The following is a 22467-nucleotide window of genomic DNA, read 5'->3' as shown; positions in this document are numbered from 1 at the left end:
CATGTACCCTAGAACTTAAAAGTATAATAATAATAATAATAATAATAATAATAATAATAAAGAAAAAAGAAAAACAATGTTACAGATAAAGCTAAAGTTCCCTTTGACCACCCTCCCAATCCTGATTTGCACCTCTAATCTCTCATCTATACCCCCTACTCGCTGTTAGAACTTTGGTATGGATTCTTCTGAACCTTTAAAAATAGACTTACATACATTATATAGTCATAGAAAATGCATAGTATTGTTTTGTACATATATATAATTTGCATATAACTTTCCACAACTTGCTATTTTCACTGAGCATTATGTTTTTGGGACCAATCCAGGTTAATATGGATCTAGATTCTTTAACTCCAATACAATAATCTATCCTCCGTGACTACATCATATTTTAATTAGTCAGGCCATTTCTCTTCAATATTTACATTGTTTGTCCCTACTACAATTCACCAGCGTAGTGGTAAACAGTAGTCGCTGCTGGGGTGAGGACAGGACTGCAGATGGTGTTCTAAGGGTTAGCCTTATTTATAAGATGTAGTTTTTTTGCAAGGAGAATGTATTCACGTTTAATTTACATATGATAAATATTGACTTTTTTAATTAAAGAATTTTGAGATACAAATATTAGCAAAAAGAACAAAACAAGATCAGTTATAGGAAGCAAATCATCTAATAAAATACAAGGAAAACAAAGTTGTAGGGCCTAATAGTGTACTCACGGTTTGAAGCATATTTATTGGAAAATAATAAGCACTAAACAGATCATAAAAACATTCTCCTATGCAAAGCAATTCCAATTAATATATCAGCATATTGGTTATCATGGCATAAGCATAATTAATACATGTACAAGTACTTCATTTATATTTTTTGCTTTCTTCTTTTATGACTATGGTGTCTTTCTCCATCCCTGAAATAAAAGAGGTATAAAAAAAATGGTTATAAATGATGAACATTTTAATATCAGAGCTTTAAAATAATTCAACAGTAATATACTACTTTAATATTCTATTGAAATGAATTTTCTGAGTATCTATCATTTACATATACTCAAAGTTAATTTTAAAGCAGAGCTTCAAAGTGTAATTAAAAAAATCATTTTGATTATTCCTATTTCAGTTTTGTCTCTTCATTTTGTTGTTTGTTTGTTTTTGTTTTTTTGAGATGGAGTTTCACTCTTGTTGCCTAGGCTGGAGCGCAATGGCACAATCTCGGCTCACTGCAACCTCCGCCTCCTGGATTCAAGCGATTCTCCTGTCTCAGCCTCCCTAGTAGCTGGGGATTTCAGGTGTGCACCAACACGCCCGGCTATTTTTTGTATTTTTAGTAGAGACAGGGTTTCACCATGTTGATCAGGCTGGTCTCGAACTCCTGACCTCAGGTGATCTGCCCACCTCAGCCTCCCAAAGTGCTGGGATTAGAGGCATGAGCCACCGCACCCGGCCTGTCTCTTAGTTTTAATAATGCATTATTCATACATACTCTTAAACACTGTTTAATTCTAAATGAATGTTTTACTTGTTCTGGTTTATGTCAGATAAACCAAGTCCCTATAATTCAGTCCACCCCAGGGGTGGATATCAAAGATTAGCCTGTTGAGAAGTATTTCTTGCTTATATCCAGTTTATCTTCTTTAAATAAAAATTATTTAATGTTTGGATTTTGAGGACTTCTAATGTATTTAAATCAACAGGGATTGATTAGAGATGTCAAAAATTACTTAAGTAGAAGCAGCACTACAGTTATTACAAAACAGCATATGAATCAAAAGGATTACTAAGAAAATATTTCATTTGTATAAGAAAAGGACTAAGTCAAAAAAAAAAAGGACTAAGTCATAGTTGGCTTTAAACCTAATTAACTGAATGATAGTAAGATGAACAAAATTACCAAACCAATACAATAAGCTTTAATTCCTGATTACCAGTGGCCCTGGAGAGACAGGATATTATTTGAGAGCCTAATATTTGAAAGCACTTTGTGTATAAAACTAAATAAGATACAGACCTTGCCTTTATGGAGCTCACAGTCTAGTAGCGATAATAATAACTATTAAGCTCAAGAACAAATATGAGCTAGGTAAGGTGGTGACAAAATGGAAAAGATGATCTGCTCTGCTTGAACCAGTGAGAAAAAGGCTTCAGGAAATGGCTGAGATGGGTCTTAAAGGATAAGGAGGAGTAAGGAGGCTTTGAAAACCAGGTAGGCAGCAGAACACAAAGTGGAAAGACACAGATGGGGCACGGTGTGCATGAGGAACTCTAAGTAACTCAGGCTGGCTAGAGCACAAGTTATGCATTTCATGGGGTAGTAGCAAAATACAAGAAGTAGGTAGGAGCCAGGATCCCAGAAGTCTTGAGAGCCATTCAAAAGAATGTGAATTTTGCCACTGAAGAGTTCTCACTTTTTCTGAGACAGGGTCTCATTTTGTTGCCCAGGCTGGAGTGCAGGAGTGAGAATATGGCTCACTGCAGCCTCAACCTCCCAGGCTCAAGCAATCTTCCTGCCTCAGCCCCACAAGAGGCTGGGACCGGCTAATCTTTGTATTCTTTGTAGAGACGAGGTTTTGCCAGGTTGCCCGGGCTGGCCTTGAACTCCTGAGCTCAAGTGATCCACCTGCCTCAGCCTCCCAAAGTTTAGGGGTTACAGGCATGAGCCACCATGCCAGACCACCACTGAACAGTTCTACGAGGCGACTATTCACTCTAAGCAGTATACAAGGGATGCAATCATATGCAGTAAGTTTAGAGAAAAGTAGAAAAAGTAGGAAAATGACCATCATTTCATTAGGAACTGACCAGATGGTAAGGAGTGGAAGGAAGTATCTAAAATGACTCCTTGATTTCTGACTTAAGTTAACAGATGAGAGTCATCTCTTTAACCAGGATAGTAATGCTGGCGAAAAAGGAGCAGACTGAGAAAAAGATAAGTTTAGTTCTAGACCTGATGAACTTGATATCCAGGTACATGCCTTGTCAGCAGCTGGAATACAGAAATAGACCTCAAATAATTTACATTTATTAATTCGGTGTTTGTTAACTCATATCTCTCGAGCTATAAAGATTTTACTAACAAGGGCAAAATTGACTGTCAATTTTGACAATGTCAATATACCCTTATTTGAGGAATTAGCAGGAAAAAGAAAGAAAGAGAAAGAGGAAGGAAGGAAGGAAGGAGCAAAAGAAAGGGATCTAGGAAAGCACATGTTTAATACAGTTAACATCCTGCCTAGACAATACTTTCACATGTCCTGTTTAGGAAGCAAGCAAGTAAGAGATAAAAAAGGGAAAAAAATATCCAATCACACATGTAGAGAACTATGTCACTAGAGTGGTGGCTATTTGAACTGAACTATAATGAATGTTAAGAATCACAATCAATTGTTTACTCTCCTTACTTTAGCTTATTCTTAAAATCTGTTTTCTCAGCATGGTCTACAACAGAAGAACCTGTTCTACTTTTAAAAAGTAAAGAATTCAACGTTGGATGATGCAGGGTTAGACCCACCTCTCTTTCCTTCTTCTCGACTCACAGTTTTATCCTTATCTTTATTTCTTTTCTTTTATGTGGGCTTCTACTCCGATCCCTTCTATGTCGTGAACACTCAGCATCCAAATAGCTTCCACCAGACTGCCGTGAATCTACTGAAGCTGATCGCCTTTCTTCATTCCTAAAACATAGAAAAGAATGTTAATCAGTTTGTTTTACCACTGGTCTCCAGTACACATACACAGACACACCAGTCTAAAGTGTAATATTCTATATCAAACCAATGGTAGATACGGTCTCAATATGCACAATCTTATAACCCATATAAGACGACAAATAAACAGAGCTCTTAACCCTTTTATGCCTGAGGTTGCAATTTTTTAAATTTTTGCAGTGAGACCTTGGTGATGACCTTGGGCAGTAGGATATAAATAACTCCCACAGGTTTGGCGTTCCAATAATGGAACACTAGGCATAAATATTAGTATGTTTTGCTATTTAAATATTTCACTAATATGGTTGTCCCCTGAAAACTGTCAAAGGGTAATGTCAGAACAACTCTGGTATAATAACTCTGGGCACTCACAACAAAAAACAAAAAGCATTTTCATGAGGATACTATGTGCTATCAAGGGTTTTGGAGATGCTAAAATTTAACAATTATAAGTTAATTGTTATCTGTTATCAAAGAGAGCATTTTCACCAATAAAGATAATGACATACTTTTCCGCATCATCCTCTGCCTTCTCTTGCTCTTCTTGCCAATGATTGCTGAGTTCTTCCATGTGCACATTTATCACATCTCGAATCACCTTGGGAGAGGTAAGCACCGAACTTCAGGTAAGAAAACTGCTCAAAAAAGTAAGACTATAGCGCTAGAAAAATCAGTGCTAACAATCAAATATTTACTAAGCGCTATGACATAATGGACTGTGGAACTTGTACAGTTTAGAGAACACAGAAAAGGCAATGGTCAAACTGGAATATGAATAGCAGATAAAAGTTTTATAGCAATATTAAATCTGAAGTTGCTAAAACCGTACTACCTTTATGTGAGAAAATATCTCTGTTCTTAGGAAATACACACTGGGGATAAAGGGTTACGATGTATGTAATTTAACCCTTAAAGAATTCAGGGGAAAACAATATGTACAGGTCGAGACAGAGAAAGAGAGAGTGCCAATGATAAGCTATGTGGCAAAATGCTAACAATGGGTGACCTGGGTAAAGGCAATATGGGAGTTCTTGGTACTATTTTTAGTTTTGCAATTTATCTCTCTGTTAGAGATTATTTACAAATGATTTTTTAAAAACCTTATAATTAAGTCATCTTGACTTAATCATATGACTTAATAAGACAAAATATGAAACATACAATCACTTCACAGATACTTTCTGAATGACTCTATAAGGAAACTTTCCTATTTACCCATGCCACCAAGCACAGGGTTTGTCACTGCAGAAGCAAAGACAAAACTAAAATAGGAGCTTACACTTCCCTCATGATTAAACAGAGAATGTTTTCAGAAAAAAGGTATAGGTATAGGGGACAAGAGGCAATCTCAGAAACACTATCATTCAGGCCTGACTGCATTTCTCCCTACCTTAAAGAAACTTTCAATGGCTCTCAAAGTAAAATGGAACAATATCCAAACTCCTTAATGAAGCCTTCAAAGCCCTCCAGGATTTTACTACATCAGATACAACCTAGCCTCATCTCTCAATGGAGAAGCCCTAAGCTCTAGCCACCCTGGGTTACTCATGAGTTTCTGAAAAACTCCTATACTTTTATCTGCTTTTCAGAATGCTAGTTCTTCTACCCAGAAAATCCTTATCCACCACTTGTCCTCCTCCACTATATTCTCCCATGGAAAACCTAAGATACACCAAGGTCAAACCTCGCGGAGTGACATGAGTCACACACACCTATCTCAAGTTCCAGCTCTTGCACTTCCCTAGCAGGCCCACAAGCCTCCCTGTTAGCAGCTCTACATAAGCACCTTGAAGTCTGCTATTTGCACAGAACCCACCCAGCTCAGGTCCACCACATAGGAAAGAGTCAATAAGCAGACATTCCTTTACTCCTCCTTGCTTCTCCCTTTCGCTCAAATGCTACATTCTCTATGAAGCCCTTGCCAATCTTACATTTCAATTTTTGAAGCTGGGTGATGGGTACATAAGGGTTCCTTAGACGATGCTATCCACTTTAGAATATGTTTGAATATTTCCACAATAAAATATAAACTATGAAATCGTGAAGAATGCTAGCAGCAACAATTTAAGCTTGATTACAAGGGTTATGAGACCAGAGAAGAAACAACTGATGAGCCAAGTATCTTAGGGACTCTAAGAATCACCAAGGTAGTATGACAGGGACCCAGGCCTCTACTTGGGAAGGTAAGTCTAAAACACAGACTTTAATTGTAAAAAAGAACAGCATAAAATTTAGAGTTAAGCTGTGTGGTACAGAGTATAAGTACAATAAACTAGTGATAGATTAGTCAACTAGCACCTCATGGAAATGGTGGCCTTTAAACTCAACATTTAAAATGGCAAAAACAGAGCATTTCAGGTAAGAAAATAACAGGTAATAGGGCATTGAGGTAAGAATAATTATATGTAATCAGATACAGTTTAAGAGACATGCTTGACTAAAGCAAAAGAAAATGCTTGGGAAAAGGAGGCCAGATTATGGAAGGTCTTTTACATCAGAGAGAAGTATGAAAAAATATGGGAACAATTAGGGAATCGATGAGGAAATTAATTGTAGAGTCTAGGCAAGGTAATTCATACACCAAAAAAAATTCATCAACTCTAATGAGCCATTAAATGGTATCTGAAAATAAGTCTAGATATACACTAAGAGACTAATGTATAAATAATGTATATCAACACATTTCTTAAGCCCAAATATTTACTAGAGTACATAAAAACATGCTTTCTGCCAAAAAAGATAATAGCTAATATCCATGAAGAAATCTGTGTTTGCATGCATTGTCAGTCAATTCTCATATCAACCCTGCAAAGATTATATTATTATTATTACGAAAAGAAAACATTCAATCTAAAAATCTCAAATAACTCAAGTTAAAGTCAAGAGCCAATGAGAAATAGCAGAATCAAAACTCAATGTGAGGTCTAGCTAAAGCCCAAACTCATGCTCTTACCATGATACACTACTACTTTCTCACAAGGAGGTATCTTTTAAGATTGTACAATTGTTTTACATAAGGTTCTTGTACTATGAAAGCCTTTGCTTGCTAAAGGGTGGGTCTAGAACTGATGGAACAGACACAAATCAGGTGTGGCCACCCTGAAGACACTTTCAGAAAATTTCCAAAAAATTGTGGAAATTCATAAACAGATTTAGAAAATTACCAAAAGGAAAGTTTTGTTATCAACAAAGATTATGTAAAACTTACCTCAGTATATGATTTCTTGGTTATGTGAACATTCTTAGCTCTATAGGACTGGCGTCTTCTTTTATAATCTCTTACTTCTGCCAGGATTTCAAGGTAGGATTTTGGACTTTTTCGACTATTATCTAATGAAAGAATAAAATAAAACTATTATATCCTTCAAAACTTTTAAATTCTACGAATTATCAAATAAACACATCACAATCCTATATTTTAACTCGTTTCAAAGTAGCACATAAAACATTCTAAAATTGTATATTATTTATATACACGGGCTAAGTTTTATATCATTCTTTTTCTCCAGCCATTAGCTGAACATAAGAGTGCTTAGGTACATGGATTAAAGTAACAGCACAGTTGTAATATTCTTACAGAAAGAAGGTACATTTAAGGTAAAAGTCAGAGTAAAACCTCAGGTACTAAGTAAATATCCCTCAGTATCCGTGGAGGATTTGTTCAGGAACCCCCAAGGATACCAAAATCCATGGGTGCTCAAGTCTCTGACATAAAATGGTGTAGTATTCACATATAACCTACACACACCCTCCTGTACACTTGAAGTCATCTCTAAACTACTTTCAATACCTAATACAGGCCAAGTACAGTGGCTCAAGCCTGTAATCCCAGCACTTTGGGAGGCCAAGACAGGAGGATCACTTGAGGCCAGGGGTTTGAGACCAGCCTGACCAACGTAGCAAAACCTCGTCTCTACTAAAAATACAAAAATTAGCCAGGCATGGTGGCCCATGTCTGTAATCTCAGCTACTCGGGAGGCTGAGGCACGAGAATCGCTTGAGCTTGGGAGGCAGAGATTCCAACAAACTGAGATCGCGCTACGGCACTCCAGCCTGGGTGACAGAGTAAGACTCTGTCTCAAAAAAACAAACAAACAAAAAAACAAAATAAAAAAAAACACTAAAAACCTGATATGATGTAAATGCTGTATGAATAGTTGTTAATATATTGTTTATGGAATTATGACAAGAATAAAAAGTCTCTACATGTATAGTACAGAGGCAACCACTCATTTTTATTTTTTCCAAATATTTTCAATCCACAGTTGGTTAAACTGATGGATGTGGAACCCACAGTTACAGAAGGGTAACTTCACTTCAATATTAAATGATACAAAACCATTTACTCTAACTCAAAGTGGCCCGACAATTAAATCATCTTAATAACACTCACAGAATAAAATGATAATGAAAAAATGTAAAGCTATGATGTGCATCTCAAACCTTGATTGATTTTGGCAGCCAAGTCTACAAAGAGATCGCTGTCATTTTCAATAATCTGAGAATCAGAGCGCTTTTTCTTTGTCTCCTCAACTACGAAATCATAGAGGGCAAGACGATCAGCTTGAGTTAGATCACAAACAAACCGTTTGTGATTCAGAGGAACTTCAACAGGCAAAGAAGAATAAATCCCTAAAGTGAAAATAAAACCACAAGAATAAACAATACATGAAGCACTGTGAACTTAAAATCTACTAATTATCTTCAAACATGTGCTTTAATAATGCAATATTAACACAAACTCTTTTTCATAATCTCTAAATATACAAAATATCAATCTAAGCAATAAATGACAAACAACAATTCTATCCTGAATGTTATATCCACAAAAAAAACACAACATATTATGGATGTTTGCTATTCTCTCCAACAATATAAAGACAGATCCCAAAAAGGCAGGCAGGAATAATCATAAAAGACAATTTGCTCTAAGAAAGGCTTTTGGGTAACAATTTTTATAGCCATCTACAAAAGTAGGTATCTATTGATAGGCTTTTCCCCATCAAAGTTGGGAAGAAAATGCTTTTAATAAGTAATATGCATTATAGTCCCTTTGAAATTAAACTATGGAAATATTAAAAACTGTGTAAAAAATATCTTTTGTATGAGACATCAAGCTAGATGGTCAATATTCAAAATATATCCCACTTGTGCAAGGACTTAGAGCTAGAATAATGTAAGCTAGCAGAAATCCCACAGCCTCCTCAGGCCAGAAAAGAAGCAGGATTAAATTGAAACCTAAACTCATTTTATTTCGCTGAGAGGAGCATAGTGGCTTAACCAATTAACTGAAAAGATAATAGCCTGTGCCCGGCCCGTAATTAGCGAGAATTTCTAAAAATCTGGGCTCATTAGTGAAAAAAAGTAAATACAATTCACGCTTCGATGTGATGTATTAAGACATTGAAGAAAATTTTTTGTTTTGAGATTCCAAATTTCTATAAAAAAAATGATTGGACTGTAGAAAAACATTTAAAACAATTTCTTTCTAGAATTCTTATTCACTAACCATGCAAACGAAAGAACATGGAGGCTACCGTAAAGGAATGCCTTTTATTGTTTGCTAACTTATTCTAAAAGTAGTAACTGGTTTATAGAACAACATAAAATCAGTAGCTCTTTCCAGATAGCTTAAATATTTGATAAAGTCTAACCCTCATTAAGTTCCTAGGTAGTAGGCAAGAAAAGAATCGAAATAAGAGCATACATGAACTAGGGCATTAGGCACAAAAAAGAGGTACTACTTGTCTACCATATTAAGAGGAAGAGGCTGCAGTGAATCTGAGGGCCATGGTTTAAGCACGGCCTATAGATAACAATACACGGCCATTTTTACTAGTCCAAAGGGTTTTTTGAATTAATGGGAAAGAAAAGGTTCGCCTTTCAGTCAATCAATTTATCTAATATAGTGCATTTTATAATACAAAATTATGAAAACAGCTTTGATAAGCCTAATTCCGTTTGAATATAAGGGCTATAAAAATTTGGGAGAAAAACCAAAGATTAGAGAAATAATGAGTATTAGGCAAACAAGCCCTCCATATAAACGCTTATGCCTGTTATTTTAAACAAAAGAAATATAATTTCCTTCTTAAATTATTTTAGCATTTTCTTCAATTTATTCATCTTAAGTTTCTTTATGATGAAGACTGATACTTAAATTCCTTGTAATTCAACCAAAATTCCAATTCAAGACTATAATATGTGACAGGTATTAAGATAAAGTTTAGAAATTTGAGTGATACTTTTAAAAGGATATCATTTGCAAAAAGGATACTGCATATCTTTAAATAAGGAGTACATTCAGGTTCCTAATTCCTCTTTATACTCACCCCAATTACTGAAAAGAAAAGTACAGGAAAGGTTAAGCAACAAACTGCATTCAATTCATTCGGAACATAGATATTTCTGACAACAAAAAGGATAAACATACTTAAATAAACTTACATTTACATAAAATGTAAATTTTCAAAATGCATGTTTCTAAATGATTTAAAAGTACATATGAATGTGCTGTAATTATAATAACTCTAAGACCCTTTGGCTGCCTGTTTTTGCAGGTTTTTTGTGGCAAAATATATAACATAAAATTTAACATTCTAGCCATTTTTTCAGCGCACTGTTCAGAGACATGAAGTGCATGTCACGTTCAGAGACATGACATTGTTGTGCAACCTCTACCCATCTCTAGAACTTTTTCATCACCCCAAATTGAAACTTGAATCTATTGTTTTAATAATGCCAATTCTAATTCTTGTTAGTTACTTTTGTCATCAAAGGGGATCTTAAACATATAACATACAACATTAAATAGTAGTAGCAGGTGTTGTCACAAAGATACAAATTCAGAATTTTAGGGAGAATTCATTCAGAGTCAATTCCCTAACATTACAGATAACGAAATTAAGGGTCATAGAAGTAACATGACTTGCCCAGAGTCTCACAAGTGATAGGAACAGACTGGATCTAAAACCATTCTATCCTGTCTTTTAAAGTTTCTTTGACAGCACACTGATCATGGCCATGACTCAAACACACTTCACGATACTGAAATATACAACTTAAATATTTAATATTGAAGGAAAAAGATAAACCACTAAACATAAAATGATTGTTTATGATTGAAGTATCTTGGTTAAAAAATTAACCAAAGTAACTATATCTGAAAATAAGTATGTACATCTAATAGCTGTTGGAGCTTTCATAAAGTTTAAGATTGAGAATTCTGTACACTGAGTTTAGGCCTGACATGACAGATGAAATGAAAACATACATATAAAACCTTGCCAAAAAACTTACATTTCAGTGTGTAACAAACAAAATATGAATTAGATGGAGAAATGTAAAATTTTTCATGTGAGTCATTCTCCCTTCGAAGTAAATACATCAGTAAGATATTTAAAGAAAGTCTTGTCCTGAGGGAAAAGATCTTAAAATGTCTAAGACATAAGTGAGCCACAAAAATAATCTGTTCAGAAACTGAATAACTCTATAGAGGACATAAAACAAAATTTTTTTTTTTTTTTTTTGAGACAGAGTCTCACTCTGTTGCCCAGACTGGGCTGCAGTGGCGCCATCTTGGCTCACTGCAACCTCCACCTCCCAGGTTCAAGCGATTCTCTTGCCTCAGCCTCCTGAGTAGCTGGATTACAGGCACGCACCATAGCGCCTGGCTAATTTTTGTATTTTTAGTAGAGACAGGGTTTCACCATGTTGGCCAGGCTGGTCTCGAACTCCTGACCTCAGGTGATCCGCCCACCTTGGCCTCCCAAAGTGCTGGGATTACAGGCATGAGCCAACATGCACAGCCAAAAAAATTTTTTAAACAAGATTAAAGATCATATAAAAAGTTACTGTTGGCCGGGCGCGGTAGCTCACACCTGTAATNTTTTTTTTGAGACAGAGTCTCACTCTGTTGCCCAGACTGGCTGCAGTGGCGCCATCTTGGCTCACTGCAACCTCCACCTCCCAGGTTCAAGCGATTCTCTTGCCTCAGCCTCCTGAGTAGCTGGATTACAGGCACGCACCATAGCGCCTGGCTAATTTTGTATTTTAGCAGAGACAGGGTTTCACCATGTTGGCCAGGCTGGTCTCGAACTCCTGACCTCAGGTGATCCGCCCACCTTGGCCTCCCAAAGTGCTGGGATTACAGGCATGAGCCAACATGCACAGCCAAAAAAATTTTTTAAACAAGATTAAAGATCATATAAAAAGTTACTGTTGGCCGGGCGCGGTAGCTCACACCTGTAATCCCAACACTTTGGGAGGCCGAGGTGGGCAGATCACTAGGTCAGGAAATCGAGACCATCCTGGCTAACATGGTGAAACTCCGTCTCTACTAAAAAAATTCAAAAACATTCGCCCGGTATGGTGGCGGGCGCCTGTAGTCCCTGCTACTTGGTAGCCTGAGGCAGGAGAATGGCGTGAACCCAGGAGGCCGAGCTAGCAGTGAGCCGAGATTGTGCCACTAAACTCCAGCCTGGGCGGCAGAGCAAGACTCAGCCTCAAAAAAAAAAAGAAAAAAAAGTTACTGGTAACAATTAAATCTTAATTTAAGATAGTGTAAGAATTCAAAATCAAAGTTCCTCTTACCTATCAAAAAAATCGGAGTAATTATTTGCTTTTGAAAAGAACTAAGCTCCATGTCCAAATCTCCCTTATTACCGTTACAAAAATAAAAAACAGAACATTTTCTAAATTACTCATATATATAAAACTCATCCATCATGAGGTCAGGAGATCGAGACCATCCTGGCTAATCTGGTGAAACCCCGTCTCTACTAAAAAATACAAAAAAAAAAAAAAACTAGCCGGGCGAGGTGGCGGGCTCCTGTAGTCCCAGCTACTCGAGAGGCTGAGGCAGGAGAATGGCATGAACCTGGGAGGCAGAGCTTGCAGTGAGCCGAGATCCGGCCACTGCACTCCAGCCTGGGCAACACAGCAAGACTCCGTCTCAGAAAAAAAAAAAAAACCTCATCCATTTCATTATCTTAATATTACTTTCTGTACATTAATTTCCACTTAGACCATAGAAGCTACCAATTTTTGGAGCTAGGGCTTGTTTAGCATCCATTATCTCTGTTCCTCTCAACAACTCTATAAATAGAGTTTTGTATTACAGATAAAGAAACAAAAACTCAGAGTTGTCATCATTAATACATGGCCAAGCAGCTACTTCTACTTCTCTAAAACAGGTTTACGCAAAGCAGAATTAACAATTAACAGCACCAATAGTCACAACTAGTATGTAGAGATACGAAGTTTGTGATATTCTTCCACTTAATCATGAAAGACATAATAAATAAATTTGAGCAATATCTAGAATCCTAGTCCACAAATTTTACTAAATGTAGGGTTTCTAACAGAAAATCAGACAACTCAGTTCAGAGTTTGTGTCAAAATTCAGCACTTAGTTCTGGATCCACTTTGCTACTATCTAGCAAAGGCGAGTTACTTCACTTTTTTGTGTCTGTTTCTTCACCTATCATGGAGGGGAAATACCGTTCAGCTTATCACAAGTTTGTCGTGAAAGAGAAATGTAATTTATAAAAGAGCTTTAAAAAAATAACCTTTTAAAAAATAAAAATATGGAGGACCTTTAGAACAAACACACTAGAACTTTATCATGTCTCTATCAGATAGTTTTTCTTATCTGTAAAATGCAGACACTTGATTAGATGATCTCCAAGTTCTCTTTCAACTCTAAAATAAATTCAGTAAATCTAACCACTTAAGAGTCAAATAAAGTCCTTTAAGTATTATTAACCTCTTCAAAAACCAAAAACCTCCAACTTTTTTATGGGTACACTACCAGGGTATATGAGTAGAACCAATAGCAGAGGCCAAAAAAGGCTTGACTAGTCTAGTCATAGCTCAGTAATCTGTCCGAATAAATAAAATAAGAGTCAACTGTCTCCCTCAAAGAAAAAAATCTGGAATTTCGCTGAAAGGGACAAAAGTAGGAACCTCAAAACAAAAAATTACAAGAAATGTGCTTCTGGCTGTTGTAGAGAACCCATGTAATATAGACAGCTAAGGATAGTCTTCCTTCTGTAGCCACAGTGCAACTCTGAGAAATCAAGTCCAGATACTGGCTTAAAACAATATTTGGTAAAGATCCTCAACTTCAACGAGGGAGAAAACCAACCATGACTACAGCCTGGTAAATATAATTCAGCTAGAAAAAAGAATGAGGAAAAAAAGGTAAGTTGTGCAGAGAAAGCTACCTACAGAAGGTTCAAAGACAAGGCAGAAATAGAAATCCTTATAAGAGAAGCCACTCAGGTTTTGGCTAGATGTCATATCATATCTACATTCATTAGAAATTTAAACTTTTATTAACTCGTTTGTCTATGTGTTTGTTCGTTGGTTTGTTTTTTAGACGGAGTTTCGCTCTGTTGCCCACGCTGGAGTGCAATGGCGCAATCTGGGCTCACTGACACCTCTGCCTCCTGGGTTCAAGCAATTCTTCCTGCCTTGGTCTCCTGAGTAGCTGGGATTACAGGCACTTGCCACCATACCCAGCTAATTTTTGTATTTTTTAGTGTTTCGTCATGTTGGCCAGGGTGGTCTTGAACTCCTGACCTCAGGTGATCCACCCACCTCGGCCTCCCAAAGTGCTGGGATGACAGGTGTGAGCCACCGTGTCTGACCTATGTCTCTGTTTTTGATGGATTAAGTTTTCTTTCAATTTCCTAAAAGCTTATGCTTAAAACTTCTAACCTATTCTCTGCTGAAGTTCCCAGGGAGAAACTCTTTAACCCAGCTCTAAAGATGGGCATGAAAGGATCTATTAATATGAATCCTCTGAAATTATATGTAAAACTTTTGTGTTTGTACTTTTTTTCTGAGAAAGGGATCCCAAGCATTCATCACTTCAAACCAACTCACTTACTGTGTAGCAATCTGAGGGTACCTGTGGAGACTAATCTCTTTCAGCCTAAGCCTTTTCTTTACATTGCATTTCAACACTCTAAAGAGAGGAAATCTCAGGGTAAAAGAGTCTCACTCAGTGGCATTTACAGATGTTCCTTGACTTACATGGGGTTACATCCCGATAAACCCATCATAAACTTTATATGGTTAAGTTGAAAATGCAGCCCAGAGTCTGATAAAAGAATCACTAGTACTTCAAGTCTAAAACCTTGTGATTATGTGTATTGTTTTCACACCATCATAAAATTGAAAAAATCCTAAATTAAATCATCAAGTTGGGACTATCTGTATTTACTAAATAAGTTTTTTTATATTAGCCACAAGACAATCTCACCTACAAACCACTAGGTTATTCAAAAGGATGAACCCCTAGCTAAGATAGTGTCCTAGTGAGACTAGTGTATCTCAACAGGAAACATCTAACAAATGATGGTGAAATGAAGCAAATTAGCCTAATGTTAAATGTAAAACTTAACCTTTCCCATGTAACAGTCTTCACAGGTTTTTCTTGAAATTAGTAACATGCTTATGAGAAAAATAATAATTTGATTCATTAATTCACTTAAACTGTAATGCCACTTACTTTGATTATAACAATCACTGTCTTTCCCAACTGCAGTTCTAGCTTGTTTAATAATCTGGAATTGTGAGTCCTTATCTGTCAAAAAAAAAAAAAAAAAAAATCCATAAATACAATATGAATCATCAGTGACCACAATTAAATGATTAACTGGTTTCTGATCCAAGCCCTTTGGGCACATGGACAAACCTTCCAGAATCTTAAGAAACATCCACATCCCTGTCTATGAAATCTGAACACAGAATCCTTTCAGATTTATCTACAGCCCAGTAAATAATCAGACTTCAAGCACTTCATGCCTTTAATTAGGCCTGCAGCAGTAGCAGCGACAAATTTTAGTGACCAATAACAGCTAACATTCTTGAAGCCTGTGCTGTAATGGTCACAACTCTGTGACCCTTTAGCTGACTCCAGCTAAGTGCCTGACACTATTCTAAGAATATTATATATATATCACTTAATCCTCGCAAAGTGCTATTATAACTATCTCTATTTTATAAAGAAATTTAGGCAACAAACAGGTTAATTACCTCGCTGAAAGTCACATCTGTTCATGATAAAAACAGGAGTTGAATCAGGACATTCTCTTTCAAGAGCCCAAGACTTTAACCTCTATATATGTTGTGAATCCCTGGAACACATGTCCATCTTCAGTCTCATCCCTCAATCTATGTCACATGCTCAAATTTTTGTTGTAACTGAGAAGGAAGGTGTCTGCTCTACTACACAAAGCTTTGTAAGGTTTTCACTGCCTATTAATACAAGCCTGGTCTCTAAACTTCAGATTATGTGAATTAGTTGCCTCGTACATTAATTAATTCCACATTCTCTTAAGATACTAAATGTCCTTCTTAATCATAAGCATGCTTATAAAATCCATTCTTTTGATAATGCAAAAATGAAAAATCAGTATCTACACTAAGATATTTTAAAATTATAATAACTTAATACTTACTCAAAGTAATTGAAGGTATCTTCACATTCTCATAGAAAAACTCAGGATTATACATTTCATCCTGAAAAAAAAAATCTTAGTGTTCTTAAGTATCAGATAATTGACTGTTTTAAGACTTGACATAAACAATAGATTAGTATCACTTAATTATTTCTCACAATAATTTGTGAAATTAGGCAAGTACCACCCTACCCTTCAAGTAAGGGCTATTATTTCACGTTGCTGAGCCTCACAATATAACTTCCAAAAATTGTGAATTAAGGCATGAAATGCATGACATATACATATATATTTTACTATAAAATAGTAAATATATGGTACCTCTTCTTCTTTGGTATAGCCCATTTTCCTCAGTCTACAAGATGCCATGTGCTTTGCTAAAGACGATTTAGGCATGTGATGATTGGAATCGTAAGGACATAAAACAACTTCATCCTATAAAAATCAAATAGAAACAAAGAAAATGGGTACATAATATTTAAATAAATAATTATTACCATTAAATGTTTACCATTTGATAATGTACCAGTACTGTCTAGTGCATCCTCTTCTACAGGCCTCTCTCAACACCCATGTGGGTGTGTATTAAAGAAAAACAAAACTCCTTCAACCCCTAACTCCCTAAATGCCCCTGTGCTCTCTCCACTCCTTCAAAGCCTAACTCTTTGAAATGTGTATTTACGCTCACTGTCTAAACAACCTCACTTATAACCATTCCTCACTCACTGCCACCATCACCCCACTGAAACCAGTCAATAGGTCACTAACAACCTTGCTACTAAAGCCAAAGAACATGTCACTGTCTTGTCATATCTGAACTCTTGGAAGGTTGCACTCCATTTGTTCATTTGTCATTCAGACACACCCCTCATGTTCTTTCTACCTCTCTGGCTTCTTCTATTTGGTCTCCTCTAAATATCTGTCTACCTTGCTCTATTTGTCCCCCTTTAGATGTTGGTTTTCATATATTAATATAACCACTGACCTTTTGCTATTTAGTATCTGCTTACTGAAAGAAAGATCTCAAGGCTGCAACTCTCACTATACAGTGAGGACTCCCAAAATTTCTATCTTTGAACCTTGTTTCTCTCCAGTACCGTATACTAAAGACACTAAAAGTTCAACACAAACAAAAATAAATTCATTCTACTCGTCGTCTCCTAACCCTCAAACCTACTCCTCTTGTACTTTCCATTTCAGTGAAAGGTCTCACTTACTCAAGCAAGAAACCACGTCTTCTCCCTCATCACCCATATCCAATCAATCACCTAGCCCTGCCAATTTAACTCCTAAATATTTCTGAAAATCCCTCAACATCCTCCATCCCCACTGCCACTTCCCCAAGTCAGAGATCATCAACTCTCTGCTGGAATACAACAGCCATCTCCTGACTACGCTCGCTTTCTCTCTCTGCTTCCAGTCTTGCTGCCCTCCCCTTCATTTTCCATCCTGTAGCTGGTCTGAATTCCAGCTCTGCCACTTACTGCTGCATGAAATTGGGTGAGGTACTTAATCTCTCTTTGCCTCATTTTCCTTATCTATTATATAAAATGAAAATAATAGCAGGACCTCTCTCAAAAAGTGATTGTGAAGATTTTAAAAAGTATACCAAAGTTTATACACATAAAGGAATTCAAATAGGGCCTGGTACATAGCAAGCATTCAATAAATGTATGCTATTATTTTATTAAAAGGTAAATACGATTATGATATGCCCTGGCTTAAAATACTTCCATGCTTCCCCACTGCCTTCATTAAAAAAAAAAAATCTAGACTTTCTAATATGGCTAACAAGGACGTTTAAGATCTGACCTCTACCCCTCGCCATCGTTCTGCGGTAACTCTACACCCTATGCTCTAACTATCCTTAACTACTTGAGGCTTCCCGATCACTTTTATTTACCAGCCTAGAATTCACTTTGTCCAGGAAGCCTTTGTTGACCACCACTTTGTCCACCACACCCTACAATAAACTGTACTATAGCAATTCCAACCCCACCCATCATAGACCCATGATAATATAACGGTTGAGTTCTCCGTATTCCCCCTCACCATCACCAGACAATAAGCTCTGTGAGGACCAGGAACTGTAACTGTTGTTCACTAAATTTTAGTACTAAAACACCGGTGGAAATCCTAATTGCCATTTACTAGCAGTATATCCTTGGACAAATTATTACCTCTGTGTCCCTTTCCTCGTCTATAAAATGTGGTCAACAATACCTACCTCACAGGGTTATTTTGAGTATTAAATGAAGTAACGTATTGTAAGTGGCACAAACAAAGTGCTATTTAAATGTTAATACAAGGAATCCAATGTTACTGCAATGCTGAGTAAACAATGTATGGAAAGGTCTGGTAAGTCCCACTCAATGGAATTTGCAGCTTCAAATACCCCTCTAAATGAACAATAAAGATCTTTTAATTTCTTCTGTGCTTTTAATACAATAAATAATGAATGGTATACACAGAAATCAAATATATTTTAAATGTCTCAGGAATCAGCAACTTCAACTCAGGAGAAATTATTACAGCATGGAAGTAACATTAAAGATAATGAATTAACCCCGCACTGGAGCACTTCCCTTCCTCTCACTCCCCAAAACACCCCACAAAACCAAAATCCCCATTGTTCACTCTAAATACACTTGCCTACATTTTTAAAAAAGCAATTCTAATGTCCACCGGAGTTGCCAGTTACCATCTCTTGGTGACATCCTTTAATAATCCTAGAATTGGTGCTGTCCCAGTAAGAAGTGTCCGATTTTAAGGCATAGAAAGGCGAACTGGCAAACTCCCAGCTCTCCTGACACCGGATCTGGTGCAACTGCGGAATCCAGATGACAGATGACAATGCAAACCGCCAATCCCTCTGCAGCACTCTGAGACCCATTCACTTACTTTCTAAATAAATACCAAATCCGCCATTCCCTCCTCACTCAACACATCTTCCGGAATTTTGTTTGTGTTTTGAGACAGGGTCTTGCTCTATCGCCCAGCCTGGAATGTAGTGGAGAGATCTCGGTTCACCGCACCCTCGACCTCCTGGGCTCAAGCGATCCTCCCACCCCAGCCTCCCAAATAGCTGGGGCCACAGGCTCACACCATCACACTCGGCTTATTTTTGTATTTTTGGTAGGAAGAGGTTTCACCACGTTGCCCAGGCTAGTCTCGAACTCCTGGGCTCAACGGATCCTCCCGCCTTGGCCTCTCAAAGTGCTGGGATTACAGGCGTAAGCCACCGCGACCGGCCCCCCGTTTTCTTTAAATCCGAAGTTCCGCGGGAGGAGCGCCGCACCGGAGGTCGGCGTGGAGCCTTCGGGAAGCCCTCGCGCGCCCGAGCCCAGGACTCAGGGAGGTCAGGGTTGCTCCAGGGCCCGCGGCGCCCCTCGGGTCCCGGGCGCCCATCGCGGCTCTGCACACGGACGAGGACTCCTCGCCCTTCCCTCCGCGGCTGCCAGTGCGGATCTCCCTTCTTCCAGTGAAGACCGCGGGCAGATAGTCCCCGAAAGGGCCCCGCGGCCGCGCCCCTCACCTCCGCCGCCTCCTCTTCCCCGGGATCCAGACTATCCAGGTCCCAGCCCAGAGACGCCGTCACCTCCTCCAGGGTCCGGCAGCAGCTCTCCACGAACTCGCTCAGCTCCTCCTGCAGCCGCCGCCGCTCCTCCACAGGTGGAGGTTCGCCCTCCATGGCTGCAGCCCACCCGCCAAGAGGAAGCGGCCGAACTGCAGACTGCGCGCGCGGGCCTCTGGGAGCTGCGGGCGGGGCCACAGTCACCACGTGACTGGAACAGCCTGTAGGGAAGAGCCCCGGGAGGGCGGGACTGTTATTTTGAGAGGCGTTTTCCAATCTCCTCTCAGCTTTTGGGTGCAGTTGCGCTGGCCTTTCCTGAAAGACGTTTACGCTCCTCGACTTTCTCAGAAAAAACGGTTTATAGCTACAGAAAAGTTTTAAAAATAGTGCAGTGAGCTTTCGTTTAGCCGTCCTTCAGCTCGTTGTTAACATTTTGCCACGTTTGATTTCTCTCCATCTCTTCTCCACATTCACAGCCCCACCCAATGATTTTTGCTGAATTCTTTGAAAGTAAGTTGCAGATTCTTCATCCCCAAATATGTTAACATGCGTGTTCTAAGAATCAGAACATTTTCCTGTGTAACCGCAATACATGATCAAACCTAAGAAAATTAGTCATTTCATAAAATCATTTATTATACAGTTCATATTAAAATTTCCCCATTGTCCCCAAAATTATTTCTATAGCAGTTTTATTTTTTCAACCCATAAGCTATAATTATTGTCTCTTTTAATCCAGATCAGCCTCCTTCACCCTCTTTTTTAAATTAAATAATTAAATGTTGTGATGAGCCTAGGCCAGTTGTCTTGTAGAATATCCCTCATTCTGGATTTGTCAGATTTTGTTTCCCACAAGATTAGATTCAGTTCAAGCACTTTAGCAAGAATACTACCTAAGAGATGTTGCCAACTCACAGGGACACATAATTATATTAGTAATGCTAACTTTGATCACTTGGTAAAGATGGTGGCTACATCTCTTCATTCTAATAGTACATTTTCCCCATTTTCCCCTTAGGAATTGGTAAGCAATCTGTAGATTATACCTTGAGGCCATAAGAATACCCTGTTCCCCAACTACTTTATACAGTCATTCACTGACTCTGTTGCTACATTAGGAGTTATAAATGATTCTGTAATAGTATCATGCCTTCTGTGTTCGTTAACTGGCGTTCTTTCCGCACCTCCATTTTACTGCTTTCTTCACTGTGGGAATCAAGGTGTTTTTAAAGTTATTGATTTAAGGTTTTTTTTAAATTCAATATAATATACTCCTTTAACATCGTAATTCTTGTTGATGCTCAAATATGTCCGAAATGTGGCCAGTGGAAGCCACATTAAGCCATCTGTGTCTTTGACGTATCCCTATTAGTCCTTGAATGCTTTCTTGCTTTGATAACACAAGCTTAACTTTGTACATTTCCCACCCAAGACCTGGAATTAGCCCTTGTAGTTTCCCCAAATGGTTTTAACTCCCAGAATCTAACCAATTTTATATTACTTTTTAAAATTTTTTCAAGTCCGAGTGTCAAACCTTGGTTTCCTTTTGCACTTTGTTTACCCCTGTGAAGGAACTGTGGAGGAATTTTTTGGTGAACAATTATTTCTAAAGGTAAACAGCACAGTTCTCACTTTAAAAAAATGGTCATAACACTATAAATAGGCAGCACCATAAAATACAGAAGTGTCTAGAAGCTGGTAAGAGAGGGGAGTATGAAGTTAATGTATTCATACTCTGCCTATATCCTTTTTTTTTTTGAGATGGAGTCTGGCTCTGTCACCCAGGCTGGAATGCAGTGGCACACTCTCAGCTCACTGCAACCTCCACTTCCCGGGTTCAAGCAATTCTTCTGCCACAGCCTCCTGAGTAGCTGGGACTACAGGAACATGCCACCAGGCCCAGCTAATTTTTGTATTTTTAGTAGAGACGGGATTTCATCATATTGGCCAGGCTGGTCTTGAACTCCTGACCTTGTGATCCGCCCGCCTCAGCCTCCCAAAGTGCTGGGATTACAGACCTGAGCCACTGCGCCCAGCCCGGTATCCTTACTTTTTATTTGCATTTCCATAGTTAACCGGTTGGTCTGGAAAAATGTGAGACTTTCTGATGTGACATGACTCCTGATAAAAGTTCTAGTGTGTATTTCCCTGTTTGTATATGTGAACCAAATTAAAACTTAGCCCACATCAAACATATCCTCTCTTCAGGATACAGCCCCATGTCATCTCAGAGCTTCATGACAACTTTAGCAGAAGCCTGGAGGGAGTAGGAAAGATTTGTCAGTTGACTCTACTCTCTAGTTACTGTTTCAGCCCGAGGAACTGCTCTACACTGATGCTACTGACCTGTTTTGATTATCACTTTCCTGGAGTGGTGTCCAGACTCCTGGCCTCTGTTATGGATTGGATTGGGTCCCTCAAAAATGCATATGTTTAAGTACTAACCCACAGTGTGACTATATAAGGAGATAGGGCCCTAAGAGGTAATTAAGGTTAAATGAGGTCATAGAGGAGGGGGGTACTCTAATCAGATAAGACTGATAGCCACCCATGAGCCACGTCTCACTAGAAACCAACCCTGCCTGCACCTTGATCTTGTACTTTTAGCTTCCAGAACTGTGAGAAAATATACTTCCGTTTAAGCCACTCAGTCTGTGCCATCTTGTTATGGCAGGGTGAGGTGACTAATATGGTCTCCCAGCTCTAGCATAAGAGAT

General features: G+C 38.1%; 1 protein-coding gene across 1 annotated transcript; it reads right to left on the bottom strand.

Moving 5' to 3' along the window:
• Nucleotides 1-553: 553 nt before the first annotated feature.
• SNRNP48 (small nuclear ribonucleoprotein U11/U12 subunit 48) lies at nucleotides 554-19915 on the bottom strand. Its single transcript, XM_017879617.1, has 9 exons — nucleotides 19712-19915; nucleotides 16498-16611; nucleotides 16177-16237; nucleotides 15225-15299; nucleotides 8150-8338; nucleotides 6915-7036; nucleotides 4216-4304; nucleotides 3511-3673; nucleotides 554-913 (listed from the first exon to the last, which is right to left on the bottom strand). Exons 1-8 carry the CDS (start codon nucleotides 19865-19867, stop codon nucleotides 3532-3534), a joined length of 948 nt encoding a protein of 315 aa, XP_017735106.1. The 5' UTR covers nucleotides 19868-19915; the 3' UTR covers nucleotides 554-913; nucleotides 3511-3531.
• Nucleotides 19916-22467: the final 2552 nt, after the last annotated feature.

Source organism: Rhinopithecus bieti, unplaced genomic scaffold (genome assembly GCF_001698545.2).
Source record: "Rhinopithecus bieti isolate Rb0 unplaced genomic scaffold, ASM169854v2 scaffold_10612, whole genome shotgun sequence".
Classification (NCBI taxonomy): Eukaryota; Metazoa; Chordata; class Mammalia; order Primates; family Cercopithecidae; genus Rhinopithecus; species Rhinopithecus bieti.
Note: the sequence above shows the minus strand (reverse complement) of the source record. Positions and strands in the feature narration are given on the sequence as shown.